The 18,308-nt window shown below is 38.1% G+C and overlaps 1 protein-coding gene across 2 annotated transcripts in view; it reads right to left on the bottom strand.

Moving 5' to 3' along the window:
• Window positions 1–831: 831 nt before the first annotated feature.
• The window catches only part of MXI1 (MAX interactor 1, dimerization protein), a 29,930-nt gene continuing 12,453 nt past the window's right edge, over window positions 832–18,308 (bottom strand). For both annotated transcript variants that reach the window (XM_063435317.1, XM_063435318.1), the window contains exons 3-6: window positions 10,508–10,537; window positions 4,570–4,684; window positions 4,072–4,243; window positions 832–3,309 (exon numbers count right to left, since the gene is read on the bottom strand). In XM_063435317.1, the coding sequence (XP_063291387.1) occupies window positions 3,146–3,309; window positions 4,072–4,243; window positions 4,570–4,684; window positions 10,508–10,537 (481 nt within the window). In that variant the 3' untranslated portion in view covers window positions 832–3,145. The remainder of the gene's footprint in view (window positions 3,310–4,071; window positions 4,244–4,569; window positions 4,685–10,507; window positions 10,538–18,308) is intronic.

Raw genomic sequence — 18,308 nt, 5'->3', positions numbered from 1 at the left:
TTTTAAGTGCGGAGAAGTACCTACATTAAAGAATAAAAAAATGTAAAATGGGAGAAAAAGCAAGGAAAAGGCGATCTTTGAAATCCTTGATCACACATTTCACTGTTAAATGTAAAAGTAGTAATTAAAAAGATAAATATAAATATTAATGAAATGCCCATGTCCCTCCAGCATTATGCATTTGAGCATTTTAGATTATTTAAAACTACTTTGTTAATGTGTGTATTCTTTTTTTTTTTTTTTTTTTTACCCTCATGTCTGACTGTTACAGAAACATTTGCCATGGAAGTCTGGTCAATGTGATGAAGATTATTGTATTTAATAGGAAATCGGTACCATGAAAAATTAATGTCTCCTAATTAGTATGAAGCAGTTTCTTCATTTGTCAGAGATTCTCTGACTTAATTTAACTACATTAAAGGGACATTCCATCGCCAAAGTACTAAAAACACAATTTAGTAGACCTACCCCTAATTATTAGCAAAAATAAAAAACACACTATGTAAATGGGTATTCATTAAGAGAGATATTTTCCAAAGTGTGAATTTGACATATTAGGTCAAAGTAACAAGCTGAAAAATGTCTCCTATTTGGCTGTTTTTGGTTAATATGAAATAAAGTAAGAAATTCTGTTAAAGTTGATAATGCACACTTTGGTCAATAACCTTCTATATGTTGACCATACAGCTTATTCTGCAGTTAGGGGTCCATTTGTTTTGTGGTGGGTAACAAATTCTGTCAACGTTTAGTCAACAATATGTAAATTGTTAGGAATTGAAATTAACCTAAAATAGGCAAATTTCGAAATCACTATATAAGCATTTTATCTATTTCCAATTTGGTTAATTCGACCTAAAATTTAAAATTCACTTTGAATTCTTGAATAGTCACCTTGTGTCTAATATATTGAGCTGAGCGCAGGGAAACAAAAGCAATACCTAAAATGTATTCAGTTCTTTCAATGCCAGAGCATCAATACTAAAATAAAGGCTGGTATAATTTCCCGAATAGTAAGACGGAGAAACAACTTACAAAGTTGAACAATTATTTGTCTAAAAGACACCCCCACATATTCGATTCACCTTCACACACAGCGATTATGCCCGTGTGTGAAAATACTTTGGAAAAAAACGTACTTTTAAATGTGATAAGAATTCCAAAAAACCTAAACATTCTATTACGATCTTATATTTTGTTATCGATCAAACTGTATGGACATCATGAGATCCTGACTGCAATACTGTGAGGTTTATAAGCATTTTTTTTTTTCTGGAGTGGAAAAATGTAGTGGTGGTGGTGGTGGTGAAATCACATTTTCTATGTTAATGACAATCTGATTAAATAATGGTTTTTGCATTTTAGCAAAATAACAAGTGATGGTAAACCGTGGCACCCAAGTTGGTTTTAGCTATATTTCACATGATTCTTCCACAGCCTTAAAACTGGCTTAATGTATTTCACAAACCAGAGGCATGCCAGGGTTTGCCACAACCGGTATAGTTATTAGAAGGTTAATAAGATGTATTTTTAAATTAAGTCAAGAAATAAATATTTAAAATTCTGCAAAGATTGTGCAAGAGGTTTTTAAAGGGAACACAAAATGGTTCTGTGTGAAAGATGATCTGATGAATATAAAGATAATACGAACATAAATATCAAAGCTATTTTAAATTATTTTAAGGGACTCGGACAAAAGAAGTATCCTTTTGATACAAATTGCAAAATGCAAATTACTTTTTTTCCCCCTTCTTCTTCATGATTCTCTAATTCACGAGAAATTTTTGTTTTGTAAGCACTTGCCAGCTGTTGCTTTCTATTTTTCTAAACGTCAATTTCCCGTGCACAAGAGGATCATGGGGGAAAATGTAAATTGCTAATTTTTCATGAATTGCCCACTCTGTGCCTTTGACAACTTAATGCTGAAAAATTTTAGTTTTCAATATGTTAAAAAAAAAAGTCGCTCAACATAAAACAAAAACAACAAAACTTACTAATCCATGGGATAATTAAATTTTATGTATTGGGTCTTCTTTTTTTTTTTTTTTTTTTCTCAGAGTCTGATGTCCCTTGGAACAGGGACACAGTTCTGAGATTTTTAATCGCCATAGTGTATTTCATTAAAAACTGTTAAATTAAGTTAAATATTGTTAGGACTAGATCTAAGAAATCTTTCTATTCATTTTTTTTTTTTAAATGACATGTATATTTTACCTGCAAACTATACAGGAGTGCTAAGCATGGCCTGCAGATGTGAAGATAACAGGCCACATTTATAGATAATTTCTGAGCTCGGTTTGGTTGAGAATGAGTGTTTGCTGAAAAACTGTGGAAATCCTACAGGTTGACCATTACGGGGTCATTCTGAATGGTAGAAAAAGAAAAAAAAAAACGATGAAATCCTATTATACGTCGCCGTGTTGACCACAGTGGGAAACGGCCGATTGTCCTGAAGTCCCTAGACGATGTTAAGTTAAAGATCACACATCTTCAAATTCACCCAGTGGATATGAGCCATGTAAATTAAATAGTCAAGGTGTATTCACATAGTGCTTGTTTGTGACCTCACATACTGGATTGGATTTCATCATGATGACCGCATACACACACACAAAAATAAAAGCTGGCTCATAAAAGTACTGTGTCCAAAGATATGATGTATCATTCTTACAATTGCATCACAGAAGTGATCTATTTAAATGAAGAGTGCTTTAAAGGTACAAAAATTCCTTCACACATGCTGATAAAGCTGAAATTGCAATCATGAGTGTCTGCCATAATCAAGCGTTGGCTGCTTAACGAGAGAAGGCAATGGCAGGCAAAAAGTCTCTTATTGTCAAAAGTTCAGCTCTGCAACAAATACTTACATTGTGCTGAATGTTGCCAGTTAATAGAAGCTTATGAGAACATCTAAAAATTTAAGATTTCCGTGTGCTCTTCATGGAGCAACCTGCGAATTTGGATTTCAGACAAAGACACAAGCCGTTTTTGGTCCACCAAGCAGAATAAAATCCCCAGTGATAATCAAGTGCTGGTTGTGGTCAGCTGGTTCAACTCCAAAATAGCTGTTAAGTATGGCCCCAGAGTTGTCGAACAACAAAACCCACAGCCTTTACTTCTTGTATTTGTAGAATGGTCATGGATTGTCCTACGACTTGAAGGCAAGCTTAATGCTAGCACTGGAGTATCCTTCATCGCTGCCCAAACTCTGCATGCTGCTATGGTCATCTAAGTCGCTGATACTGGTACTGCTGTTGCTGTCCACTTCCAACGTGGAGAATTCTGTGCTTTCAACGTCCACCTCAATCTCCTCTGTAGGACAAACGTAAGTTAAGAATCCAGAATGACAATCACAAACCCACCCAAAAGCTTGCCCATAAAAATATAATCTTTATCATGTTGAAGGATATAGCAAATTAAAGGGAAAAACTATAGGCTAGAAATACAAAATTGTACTCCTAACCTATACTGCCCCTCTTGCTCGTGCCCCACCCAGCATAGAAAGGTTTAAAAAACATTTTGTTACTTACCTGAATTCAGTGCCAATGTCAATCTCTGCCTTCGATGTCGTGGACCTAATGCCCATGCGCAGCGAGATCGCGTTCGGACAACTCCATAGGAAAGCATTGTTTCAATGCTTTCCTATGGAGATTTAGCTGACACTGGATGTCCTCATGCATAGTGTGAGGACGTCCAGCATTGGTTATGCAACCAAAAGTCGCCTAACCACCCGGAAGCGCCTCTAGTGGCTGTCTGGTAGACCACAACTAGAGGTGGAGTTAACCCTGCAAGGTAATTATTACAGTATCTCAATACGTGCAATAATTACCATTGCGCGGTTAAACGGACAGAGAAATTGCACTAAGACCTCTTTAATGAGCTGAAGTGGTCTGGGTGCCTATAGTGTCCTCTTATCTAAAGGGATTTATCCTGGTCAAAACCTAGAAAAATAAAAACACTTTAACTTGAATCCTTATCTCGGACACCGGTGTGATTACCCCAGACACTATAAAACGTATCTCTGTTTCTTATGCTGGCAGACATTACCCGACATGTTCAATCACTGGTACATACCTTGTTCTGAGTCAGATCGGTCAGAGGAATGGCTTGACCCAATGCTATCTACTCGTGTTCTCTCTGATTCCGGGCACCCTTGGAGCTGCTCGAGCCTTCTCTTTAGGAACCTCTGTTCTCTTTCTAGCATATCAAGCTGGTGTTGTCCCTTTCGCGACGAGTCTTCAAGTTTCTGTCAGAGAATAATTACATTTTAACAAAGATTTCCCTCAAAAGTCTCTTCTATACATTAACAATCTTGGATGGAGACTTGCAATGAATTGGTTCCAAAATTTTGTAAAGGACTAGCTTTTTTTCTTCCTTTAACTGCTACTTGTTTTAGAAAGTATGAGCCATCTGCATTTTAATGTTTGGAAAGTAAAGAGGTCTGGCCATCCAGTTGTTTTTAGTTAAGGGCACAGCTGGTCAAATGTTGAGTCTTCTAAAAAGGCTGAACTTTGGCAGAAGAGGTTAGTGCCTGGATACGGGGGACCAAATGGTGAAGAGTCAGGCTGTTACCTTGATGTGCATCTTTGCCTTGTTAAGAAGCCCTAAGGTAGTATGGCGTGTGCTGTCAGATTCCAAAGGTATAAGGTCTTTTAAACGTTCCAAGCAAAGTCGAAGGTGAGCTCTCCTGAAAAATAAACCGTGACAAAAATTCAAAAAGACTTTAAGAGCAATCACTAAACCAAGCACAAAGAAATTAAAATTGTGGCAAATTTGCATGTAATGCCATTATATGCTGCCAATATATTTAAAATTATTGAAAGCCCTGCCTTGGCCAGTCTGAACCAGGACTTAAACCTGCCGTATTACATTACGTTACCACTGCTCAAACTACCCATATTACATTAAAAGGAAAGTTGCAATTCCCCCTTTTTTTGGTTGGAATTCAGCCTGGTGATGAGTACCGGTATTTAACAGATTACAATTGTTAAAAAGCAGCTTAGTGTGCTTACATTAACCTGTCCTTATCAAACCAAAGAGAAACACAGCATAAAGCTTTAGGAGGGGTGGTAGCCTTGATTGGACTGGGAACAAGAGGAAAATTAATTGACTGTCTGCGCGGGGACCCATTGCTGTACCTATACTGGCTGGGTTCTGGATGGAATCCATGTAAGCATCTGTCTGCGCAGATGGCACAGGCGAATGCTTTGGTACCTATGTCACAGAATACCGGAGACCTGAGTAACATATGATATGTTACTAAGACTCCATATAATACCACTAGCTGTTCAAAAAACGAATTTGGTTGAAGGATTATTTTTTAATGCTTTTTATTCTAGTCATCACTGTAGCTGGAGTATATAGATAAAAAGCCAGCATGAAGTGGTTCAGGGCCTGAGCACTGCCCTAGAACGACCTTATCTTTGCAGAACACACTTGGTGTAATGCCCATTTATTGCCTCAGGTTTTTATCCTCCCTCTTGTGAAAAATACTTTTGCTGCTAAATATCCAGCTATCTTTCTACTGTGAATACAAATTAAAAAAAAAAAATCTATTCAAAGAAATTCGTAAAAATTGAAAAATAAGCCCACATTGATTATGTTAATCTAACAGCGAGACAAGCAAGTGTTTACCTACTATAATGCATTTCAAGACACGGTCATAATATACAATTAATACCTATGCTGTAGGAATCCTAGCACACTGATAAAAAAAATACCCAGTTAATAATAGATTCCTGTATAAAAATAACTGATTTCAGCTGCCAGCAGTATAGCTTTGAGCATTCCTCCCTTATTCTTGGAGCCGGTCCAGCACTAATTTGAGAATAAAATCTGCTATACCCTTGTCAATTCTCCACTATTCCTAATTTACTGTATAACCCCCTCTGTAAAATGAATCCTGTTCTAACAAATGCCAGAGAATACTCTTGCATTTGTTTTGCTATATTTTTATATCTGGCCTTCCCAGTTATTAGGACTCTATGCATACCACTTAATGTAGAATATGCAACCGTGTCTGACCCACAGAGCTTGCAATCATAGTATTATTAATATACCAAAACAATGCCACTCAATATACTCTGTCAAACAATCCTAAAAACAAGTGTGGTTATAAATGGTACATTAAAAAAGGAAAGGGAATGAGGGGCATGCATTTCTCAGCAGTGGTGCTGCCGTACAGACCAAAATAAACACAAAATACAGATTAAGGGATAGCGCACACAGAAATAGCTTTTTACATTTTACAAGGCTACTTAAAATCGCCAATCTTGGCAAACAAACATGGCGATTCAGTTTGGTCATATTGTCTTAAAGGGACACTAGAGGGACTTCCGTGTCAATGGGCGACTTTTGGTCGCCTGATGCTGGACATCCTCACGTTATGCATGGGGACATCCAGCCTCACCTGAAACCCCGTGGGAAAGTATTGTATAATGCTTTCCTATGGGCAAGTACTAATGCAAGTGCACCTATTAAAGCAGAGCCAGCGTCGAGGGACATCGGCATTGGACTCAGGTAAGTGACAGAAGGGGGGGCACTGTAGGGAGCTGTAATGTCCACTACTACGCCACAGTACCCCAATATTGATGGGCCCTACACTAATTTCAATATGTGAGACAACTACTAAAATAGTGACAGTGCTTCGTGAATATAAATTAAAGTGCATTAAATTGACCCATTGTAAGTGCATTGTTAATATATAGTTACTCAGAATGTGAGCCAAAAAAATGAAAGTGCCATAACTAACCAAAGTGACAGTTTGGAAGTATATATTAACAATGTATCGTGACAAATCTGCTTAAAAAAAAACAAAACAAAATCTGAATCCCCATACAATATTTGTTTGCAGATCGGTAATTATAAATGGCCTTGTTAAATTAAAAACTACATTTGTGTGTGTGTGTGTATACGCACACTGTACACCGATACACTGTAATCTGTATTTTGTATAAATGGTACAGACACGCACACAAAACAAGTGTGACCTAACTTGCTTCTCTTCCCATGCTGATGGGGTAGAACTTTTTTGCTGTGTTTTTTTTTTTTTTTTTTTTTAAATCTAACCACATATTTCTATTTTAACTTGGATCACACAAAACCGCAGAGCGTGGGGTGGGGGTGAGACTGACGAGGCTTTTGCTGAACATAGGAGCATGTGATTTCACAGCAAGTCTAAAAAGAGACTGTCTACTTTGGTAACTCTGAGTGACCTCTAGAATACAAGTGATAAAAACAAAATAACTTGCAGTTATTTTGCAACGCTTACTGAAATTTATGGATTGTTAAATGCTGACTTTCAGATGTAACACCTCACATGACTCCGCTGCCTTAATCACGTCTATATTAAATGGAGCGTCCTGGAGTTAGCAATAATGCTACTTGGTATAGTATCTATTTTCTGATCTAAGACTAGTTGAGAGAGTGTGTGTTTTCTAATCTTGCATCCTTCCCTCCATATCAGTTAGCAATATTTATACACATTATAAGGACCATTTGAGTGTCTACCAATTCAGTGTATATCAACTACAGGTTTAGAGCGATTTATCAATATGTCCAGAGTCACTTTAATGGCACCACTGTCTAGTATCACATAGTATCACCATTTTGCCTTGAGCTCTAGAAGAATTCTTCAAAATCAAGAATTCAACAAAGTTCGAAAGATGTTAAAGGGACACTATAGTCACCTGAACAACTTTAGCTTAATGAAGCAGTTTTGGTGTATAGAACATGCCCCTGCAGCCTCACTGCTCAATCCTCTGCCATTTAGGAGTTAAATCCCTTTGTTTATGAACCCTAGTCACACCTCCCTGCATGTGACTTGCACAGCCTTCCATAAACACTTCCTGTAAAGAGAGCCCTATTTAGGCTTTCTTTATTGCAAGTTCTGTTTAATTAAGATTTTCTTATCCCCTGCTATGTTAATAGCTTGCTAGACCCTGCAAGAGCCTCCTGTATGTGATTAAAGTTCAATTTAGAGATTGAGATACAATTATTTAAGGTAAATTACATCTGTTTGAAAGTGAAACCAGGTTTTTTTTTCATGCAGGCTCTGTCAATCATAGCCAGGGGAGGTGTGGCTAGGGCTGCATAAACAGAAACAAAGTGATTTAACTCCTAAATGACAGTGAATTGAGCAGTGAAATTGCAGGGGAATGATCTATACACTGAAACTGCTTTATTTAGCAAAAGTAATTTAGGTGACTATAGTGTTCCTTTAAGTTGGTATTAGGAGCCTAATGCATGGCTCTACCATTGCCACTGACACTAGGCAGGCTAGGTTCATAGATTTGGTTAATTCAAGCAAAATTCTGACTCCTCTGTACCCATGTATGAAATAAATTTTGTCAGTTTAGGAAACTTCCCCCTTTCCTCACCTAACCCCTTTTCTGTTCAGTTTTGTTGATCATGTGTCCACCCCTGACAGTCCCATTCATAGCTTACATATAGTTCCATATCTTCTGGCTCTTAGATCAGGGATTTATAAACTAAATCCGTGTGTGTGTGTGTGTGTGTACCAACTTGAGCCACTTTTACTATGGTATTACAGGTCATTAAGGAACAAACACTTTGTGGAAAAAATATCTATTGCGTAAAATGTTTTGGTTTTGTGGCTTTGTTGGGTAATCACTATAGACAGCTGCAGAGCTTCCGCTTGTTCAGTAACACTCCCACAAGAATGAGCAAGTAAGTGATGAAAAAATCCCATTTCTGCCACCACTACCTTAATCAAAGAACAATAAAAAGAAATACTGCAAATGTAAAAGACCTTCACAACAGGGCACCATTAACAGAGAATCTTGCACCATTAACAGAGAATCTTGCACTGGCCTTTCCACTGATCCAACAACTAAAGACACCAAAGTGGCTGCCTATTAACCAGGTAAAGCTGGCATTGGCTCTTAAAGGGATACTATAGTAAAAGAAAGGTTAAAAAAAAAGGGGGGGGGACACGGAGGACAGGGGGGACTTCTCCATCTATTACAGAGTGCCATTTATGTATGGAATACACACGCCAGTAACTTAAACTGGTCACCATAAATGTCTAAAAAAAAAAAATACTTTGGAAAAATAAAAAAGTGTGTGTGTGTGTCCACGCAATTCCTTTCTACAGGATACCGATGGATACATTCTGCTTCACTGACATAAAAGCCCAGTTTATTGGGATCAAATATAATTTTCCTTGGCATGTACCTGGGTCCAATGTTCTGAAAGTACTGGGAATGGTTGGGGAAATTATCTGGTTATCCTATATCTGTAATGAATATTGAATGTTTCACCAGATCTCTTTTCCCCACCGGTTGACTGTAGCATACTGATATTTTTTTACATTTTTTTTTTGTGTGTATAATTTCTCATGACAGTATTGTGTGTGTGTGTGACTTATTGAGCGTAATCTCAATAAAATCACAATTCAACACAATCTGCTACGCTGCCCCTGAGCAACTAGATTATGGCAACTTCCCTGAAAAATTATTAGGCCCAGAAGAATTCTAGACTAAAAGAGTAGAGGCATCCTTGAGGTCATTTTAAGAACACATTTAACACTACCCTCTAGATAACCTGGAGGCCCAAAATAACCAAGGGTCATCTGGATAAAGGGTTGGTCAGATGGCTCGTCTTTCATTGAACCTAATCTACATTTGCATGTAATTTCCTGCATTTATACATAGTGTATAGTAATTACAGAGATCGATAAAGGAATTGCATATTTTAACCCCGTAGCTGAATTTGATGATGGAACGGGGTGACAATATCCCCGTTTTCCCAGCTGGACTTTTTCATCTTAAATTGTGTACGTCACTGTTTTTATAAATTATACTGAACAATGGCAACTGTCTGCTCAGCGGATCTCACAGGCTTAGATTTGCAAATGACGGCCAGCTATTTAGGATAATTAACTTACACACCGAAAATAAATAAAAATTGGCCACATAGTAATGAGCTATTATAGTAAACTCAATTGATCACAGAAGGTCAGACTCAGGTCTTAAACACAGGGTTCCGCACTCCTACATCTTGCCTGATCACCTCCCTTTCATTAACTCCCACATTCACACTGCAGTAAGCAGGTCAGCTGCTGACCCTTGGAAGGGTAGGATTCAGGTCACGAGACTTGGTTTATTCCTTAAAATAAAGGATTTTGAATGGTTTCTATATAATTTAACCTTTACATCCAGCTTGAGTAACTATGAGACAGCCAAGTCTAAAGAGGACAACATTTCTCTATTTTACTCTGTGGAGTTCACAAATACAGACGTTCAGATGCAAACATTAATAAACAGATTATCTTCTAATGTGTTAAAGGAAGAGAACTCTTCTGGTATTCGGTTAATACAGTTTGTAAGCAATAATTTTTTCAGGAATTTATTAGAAAGAAGCATGGAAAGGGGTACAGAGGCAAACATAAATTCTGTATTACTGAATACCTAACCATACCAACACAACTTGATCAATATACTAAAGTTCCCTTTTTTTGTTAAAATAATTTATTATTAAGGGCACTTACCGGTTCTTCTCCAGCTCGTTGTGTGTTGATCTGAAATGACAAAAATGAAAGCCGTGAGGTTTAACCCTGGTGTACATTATTGTTCCATCACATAGCGTGGTGCATTGCACAGTGTGCAGATTTGGAAAATTAAGTCACAGTTGAAGGGGTTAATTTCGGTTCAGCTGAAATCCTAAGACTAACCGCTTTGTACATTGCAAGGACGTCCACATCGCCATACATAGTTTTGCATGTGACCATTCTTGTTCCCCCTCTAAGAAGACAATACCCCTACATCCTCCTATTCCAAGAAGACCCCATGTTGCTTGCACGAGCTGTCCATGGTATTACTTAATAGTTGTCAATATTTGATTTGTAAATTTTAGATACTCCCATTATATTATGTATTATTATAAAACCCCTTTCCTGTTTAATAGAGATTGGACACTTTCTAAAACGGACTCCCCTGTGTATCTATCAAGACAGTACTTGAAGGGCATGGCTTGTTCTGGATACAACTGTAAGACCATGGAAGAAAATTCTGGTGATCACCAAGGACAGGACAATATGTTCCAACAAAAGTAAACAGATATATTGTAACCAAGGGTAGTCCTCCACTTCCCAGGTCACACACTATATCTACATATCTGCTCGTAAACAAGTGAATAGATCCTTAGGTTTGACATTATAACACGTTGTTTTGTGTTACACACATTGTGACACAAGGCACAATCACACAGCCTGAATCATTTGTAGCCTTGTATCTGTAGTTATTGGGTTTTTCACAACATGTCCACCCTTCATCAATGATCGAACATAAAATGTGAATGGTTTGAGGTTCACTCCCAGTTCACTTTGAATTGCTCACGGAGCACACTGAATGACCACAACAGTTGATGTCTGCTTGATTTAAACTTTAATGGATTGTCTCCTCCCACACATGGAGGCGTTCGTGGTGGGGTAAAAAAACAAATCTGGTTTTTGATAGCTGAAATGGGTGTGGTCCTCTTTCAAGTACCACAGCCGTTACAGAGCGCTTCCTGTCTTTTCTGGTGCTGGCTGAGAGTCTTCAGCTCATGCTCTCATCCAATAAGCTAGCCCTTCACTGCAAAGCTTAGATCAGGTTTAACGCCTGCTCAGAGCTTTTTTTTTTTTTTTCTCTCAACACCAGAAAGAGACCAGCAGGCCCCAAGTAAAAAGTAAAGCCAAACCGCAATGCGGTGGTGCCAGGGCACTGTAAAATAGCGTGATGTAGTGGTTATGGTGCATGGAAGCAAAAAAGACAATACTAAACACCATGCTCGCTGCATGTTCGAAGCTACACACACCACCAAACAACACAAGCATTTAATAAACTGGAATTGTTAACCTTTCCTATTGTCGTTCAGGGAAGGCGGTTGAGCGATACTGAGAGAAACAATAGTAGATTCCAAAGACGCACTAAAATTTATTCTGAAAAACAAATTGGCCTCCATCCATTTTTAATTTTTTTTTATTATTATTTATTTTTGGGTAGCGATGAACGTAGGATATAGACTTACCTACTGTAGCTCAGTCTCCCCAAAACAAACAATAAAATGTTAAACTATCATGGTCCTCGCTTTCCTAGTGGAGTAGAGACGCCTATTCAAGATATTCTGAAATGCACACGTAACTTTTGTTTTTTTCTAAATACATTTTGTTCGTTACATAGACGATATTTTTTTAATCTGGAGGGGAGACGAAGAGTCCTTACTATCCTTCTTGTCAGAACTTAATGACAACACATGGGGTATTAAATTGGAGAGTAACTACAGCCGTCAGTCCGTTGATTTTTTGGACCTTCAAATATACATAGATGACGGAGAAATTAAAACTAGGACACATTTCAAAAAGGTAGATGTCAATAGTTATATTGAGGAGACAAGTTGCCATTTTTCACCCTGGCTTACCAACGCACCTAAAGCACAATTGATGAGGATCAGGCGAAACTGTACTGATAATGAAGTTTTTAATATCCAATCTTGCAAAATTCTTAATGATTTTAAACAAAAAGGCTATAAAGCCCAATTATTTGACAAAGCCCAACTTGAAGTTGCTCTAAAGGATAGAGAGTCACTCCTACAGTATAAAACACCGCCCACTGAGACAGAGGAACGGAATCTAGCGTTCATTTGTGATTTCAGCTGCCAGAGTTATAAATTAAAAAGAATTTTCCAGAAATACTGGCCAATTCTACAAAATGATACTTCCTGAATAAGGTCTTACCAAATAAACCTATTTTCACCTATAGAGGAGTTCCCAGTTTAAGGACCAATTTAGTACGTAATTATATAAATGAACGTGCAACGATTAAAAATGTCTTTAACCAAAAGAATGGCTTCTATGGCTGTGGCACATGTGGTGCTTGCAGAAATAGCGGCCAAAAAAAGAGACATATAACTTCATTCTCTACCTGCGAGTCTCAATTTCAAAGCAAACAGCCTAACAACTATAAAATAAATCAACTTATAACTTGCTATTCGAAACGAGTCATCTATCTTATCACATGTCAATGTGGTTTAAGTTATGTAGGTAGGACCACTAGATCCCTCTATATAAGAATACAGGAGCATATCCGTAATATTAGGAAGGGTTTTGATAAACACAGCCTTTCAGCACATTTTAAACATAAGCACAATTGTGACCCAACCCAATTGACATTTATGGGTATTCAAATTGTTAACATCAATTGGAGGGGTGAGGATCCAATAAGGAAGATGGGACAACAAGAGATGAGATGGATTTTCAATCTCAACACTATGATTCCCACCGGCCTTAATGGCGATTTTGAAATGTGTCATTTTTTATGATATTATCCCGAACAGCATGTATTAATCCTCTATGTTTATTATGTATTTGGAGTGATCCATTTTCCTTTATAAGATGCTTATCACATCTACTTTAAGATTCAAGTGAAACTTTAATCACAGGGGATTTAAAATTACTATTACTAACTAAGTTGAATCTTATCTCACTACTTAATATATGTATGTAGCTACTGCTTTAAAGCTTTAAAATGATTTATATACATGCTGTGGGAATGTCAATTTTCATTGTATTTAAATTTAATGCACAGTTTATTGATATATGTATTTTCATTTTTTTTCATTTATGCCCCAATCATTTTTTCTGCATGCTTGACACAAATGAGGACATCTTTACAATATACAAGATATATGTACATCCTTCTACTTGCCTAATACAAATTGTAAAAAAATATGGGTTAAAGAGCATAAGGGAAGTGACAGGCACGAATATAGGATACTCTGCTACTTTCCCTACTTATTGCCCACAAGTAAAATGGCTACCGCAACACCAGAAGTGATGTCACTTCCTGTTACAAACAGAAAAAAAAAAAAAAACGATTTTGACAAGCCACACTACACTCCCCCCAAACGAGTGATGTGATTGGCTAACCAATGAGGAAATCTACCAATGAAGAACCGGACCAGGATATTTAAACCAGAATGAGGAGGAGAGCAGTGAACACCGATTGAGAAAGCCCTCAAGTAGGGTGAAACGCGTCTCGGAAGTGAAGGATATTTATGGGACATTTTTTACTCTGTTTTATTTGTTTGTATTTTACTGCCTGCTGGCAAAATAAATTTTTACATTTTTATTTTTAATTCAAGTCTCCTCTGATCTTCACCAAACCTGCTCCAAGAAGGGAAAGTGTCTCCCTTATTGACACTCAAGCTGGTAAACTCAGAGCCGAGTACCTGGCTCTGAATAAGGTGAGCACCTATTTAAAGATACAGTATACTCACCTTTATAACCTAAGTTACTACACTATATTATCTCCTATTACGTTTTCTTTGTATCTCTTATCTCTGAGGGATTCCACCAACGCTTCAAAAAAAGGGGACAAGTACCACCAGACGGTACTAAAGCGCAAGTGATTTGAGCCTATCCCATCTTAGGCTCTAAAAAATGTGAGTTAGCATTCTGTTTTGATCACTGCACAACGGTTATTTACCATACAGATTTGCACTATTATTTCCCTGTATATGTTTTTCTTTCTATGTATATATACGCTGAATTTAAAGTGATACTGCTACAATATCAGGACTAGACGACCCTTGTTATAGGGTAGGTATCCATTATTATCACTGTATGCTCCACTCATATAGGTGAACTGCCTCTGGCTTTTCTACCTTTCTTCTAGTTTCTACATTTTGTTTGTTTACTAAATGTTTGTGGTTGACTGCACGGTGCTTATCTTCAGTATAGAATACTATGAACCCGTGCGTGACCATGAATTTAATAAGCACATTGAGCAGCCCTATATTCCAAGAAAGGGGCCTTCAGCATTTGGAAGAGAATCCCACTTAAGCTTGTGGTATGTCATCAATAGATCTGTTTTAACGCCGGGAATTTCAAGAGGGTACCAACTGCCGAACTACACCAGCGTTTTCAGAGATAAGTCATTAAACAGCTGTTGGTAAAATCCGGCTGTACTACATTTCCAAAATATCAATTTCTGCGCGGCCAGCTGCATTCGGAATTAGTGTCCTGCATTTATAGGCTTCCATTCACTTTCTATAATCAAATTAAACATTCAACATTTTATAAACCGAGCACGGCTTAAATATTTAACTACACTATGAACACACACTCGGGAGCAATGTCTGTTATACCATAACGAATACATACAGGTTCCGATAGTCTTTCTGGACTGCATAATGATAGAGAGGGCACAGATTGGCTGAAAGCTTGTTGCCATTGCTATAAACTAGCAGCTTAAAAGGCTTCTGTTTTTTTTATCAATCTATATTTAAAAACAAAGCGTGTGTGTGTTTACACACACACACGCAGATCTACTTTCTTGGGAGAGGCGGTGTAAAGAGAAAGACACGTAAATATGTCTGTGTAACTCCTAAGTTGTTTTAAAAGGTACTCTAAAAATGTTTGGTTTTTTTTTCCCCATGTAAAAAATTAGTGTTTACTCAAAACATCAGTTTTTTTTTTTCTCAAAACTTGAAACAACTTTCAAGACCGTTGAATTGGTAGGAGTAAGACTTGTGTACGTTGTACGATGCGCGCACACACAAGAACGACTTGAGAAAGAGTGTTTATTTTACCTATAAAATGCTGACTGGGAGAAAAGGGTTCTAGTTACATGTCTGGTTATTTGGTGTTTTAAGGAGAAGAAAAGTGTGCATTTGAAATTCTAATATTTGTGTTTATTTTTTTATTTATTTTTTTTACACACAATAAAACTTTTAAATCAATGTTAAAACATTTTTTTGTAGAATAGAAGGTCTCTTACAGGATACAGTTATCTGAATGTATAAGTGTATTTTGATGTGTTAATTTCTTAGGGGGTTCACTTCAGGATATGCCGGGTTTCTTCATAACACAAAGGAAATAGAAGATAGCTGTTGGTGGGATCCAAAGATTGTATTGGGTAAAGGGAGAGAAAGCAAGATTTATAACCAAACGTTTCTTTGTAAGTAGGGCAGACATCTACTAATTGTACACAGAAAAAAAACGCAAACATATTGGGGGCTTGCTATTGGGTTAAAATAAAATGTCTTTTGGGACCTATGCCTCTGAAAGGGTGTTCAGAAATAAATCCAATTGAAGTACGGTTACAGTATACCAACAATAACATGCTTTTCTGTGTCACTACCTTAAACCACCCTGTGATCCAAAGACAACCCAATCAAGGGCAGGATATCCTTTTCCTATGGTTGTGTAGACACAGACTTTCATCTCCCAAAATAAAACAGGTTTTCAAAGAAACAGCTGATTATAGGATTTTCGCAAAATACTGGCAGAGGCGTGTTGGATTCCCACGTTTGGCAGTAGAGCAGAGTTCTGCCTATATTGGAGGAGGTGTAGCAGACTAGACTTCCTAAAATATAATAAGTATATTAACCGCAATGAAGACCTAATACTATTTAATAGCTTGATGTCAGGACTGTAAATCTACCTATTAGTTGACAAATCGCTTTCACACCCATGTGGCTAATAACTCAGGTTTAAAATACACAACGTAAAGGGACACTATAGTCACCAAAACAACTTTAGCTTAATGAAGCAGTTTTGGTGTATAAATCATGCCGCTGCATTCTCACTGTTAAACTATCTGCCATTTAGGAGTTAAAGTGCTTTTTTTCTGTTTATGCAGCTCTAGTCACACCTGCCCTGGCTGTGACTGACACAGCCTGCATGAAAATAAAATGACTTCGCTTTCAATCAGATGTTACGTACTTTAGTTTTTTTTGTATCTCCTGCTTTATAAATTGAACTTTGCTCACACACCGGAATCGCCTGCATGGTCTAGCAAGCTATTAACAGATAATAAATTCAAAATTAAACAGAATTTGTTTAAGGAAGTGTAAACATTAGATGACTAATACAGGAAGTGTTTAGTAAGGCTGTGTAAGTCACATTAAGGGAGGTGTGACTAGGACTGCATTAATAAAGTGACAACTCCTAAATGGCATAGAATTGAGCAGTGAGGCCGCATGAGCAGGATCTATACACCAAAACTGCTTCATTAAGCTAACCTTGTTTTGCTGACTGTAGTGTCCCTTTGACAAAAAAAAAAATATTTAAATAAAATAGATATTTAGATTTAAAATAGTGCTGCATTTAATCACACTACACAGTGAACACTTTGAAATCGAGGGGCTGATTACATTGCATTCCTGGAAAATGGCACAGAATCATTATTTGCCAGATTGCATTATTTTTTTCTCATTTTTGTCTCTACTTGTCATGTGATAAAAACAAGTCCCAGCGAAACGTTCACATGGCTTTCAGAGTGCAATGGATGTCAGCAGACCATCGGTGAATGTGCAGAAATACAGTCAGCATTCCACATCTGCATGTTGCTTTCAGTGATAGATAGGATGGGGAGAATTGGATTTTTTTAAAAAAAGACTTTAAAGGTTGCATGGATCTTTAAAAAAAAAGAAAAGGAAAATTTAGGAGAAAAAACTTCTTTGTGGGATTTTATTATTTACATATCGTACATAGCTGGAACCTCGTCATGTGGCCAGTCCATCCGAGTTTACACACATTCAGTTATGCCTTTATTAGAAAAGGGGGGGGGGGAGGGCTTGATGGCAGCTAGACATGTTTACACTGAGCTCCTCATATATGCCTTGATTTGGTCCAGTCACCCTTGCCATCTACACTTCACCCTGGGCAATCTGAGACGCTTTACTATTCTGCATTGTTGACCAGCTCGGGGTTGCTTCCAGCGGTCATTGTCAACGGCTCTTCACAAATTGAGTGTGAGGACTGGCAAGCCCAGCATTAGGGAGAGGCGGCCAATCTCCCGGCCTGACACGTGCCAACCTGAAGCACCAAGGAGCTGATGCCCCGCTTCCCCCATCTGGACCGGTGGGGGTAATCCCGGTCCCCACCTTGTTGTTCCCTACACTCCATGGGAGACTGGTGGCCCTGCTAAATTCCGCGACTCAACCCCAGGCTTACCTAACATGGCGGAGGCTGCATGTCCCCTGACGCACCACAGTGAGCAGTCTGCACTGGAGTCCAGGTTGGACGCCATCATTCACAGGTTCTAGAGGGAACTGCATGCGAGGTGTCTCCAGCTTGATACACAAGCCCCATCAACCCACTTACCTGCAAGGGTAGGCCGGCAGCCCTGAGGCAGACTAGCAGCTTTGGGCCCAATAGCGGCCTGTTCCTGATGGCACAGACCGCGCCGGCAGCACCAGAAGCGAACATCACATGGCACAACAAAGAAGTGGGTCAACCGCAAACCACGAGAGGTGTTCAGTGTGTGATCTGCAGAGCAATGGGAAGCACTGTGCATACCGCATGA

This window comes from Pelobates fuscus, chromosome 10, assembly GCF_036172605.1.
Source record: "Pelobates fuscus isolate aPelFus1 chromosome 10, aPelFus1.pri, whole genome shotgun sequence".
NCBI classification, from domain to species: domain Eukaryota; kingdom Metazoa; phylum Chordata; class Amphibia; order Anura; family Pelobatidae; genus Pelobates; species Pelobates fuscus.
Note: the sequence above shows the minus strand (reverse complement) of the source record. Positions and strands in the feature narration are given on the sequence as shown.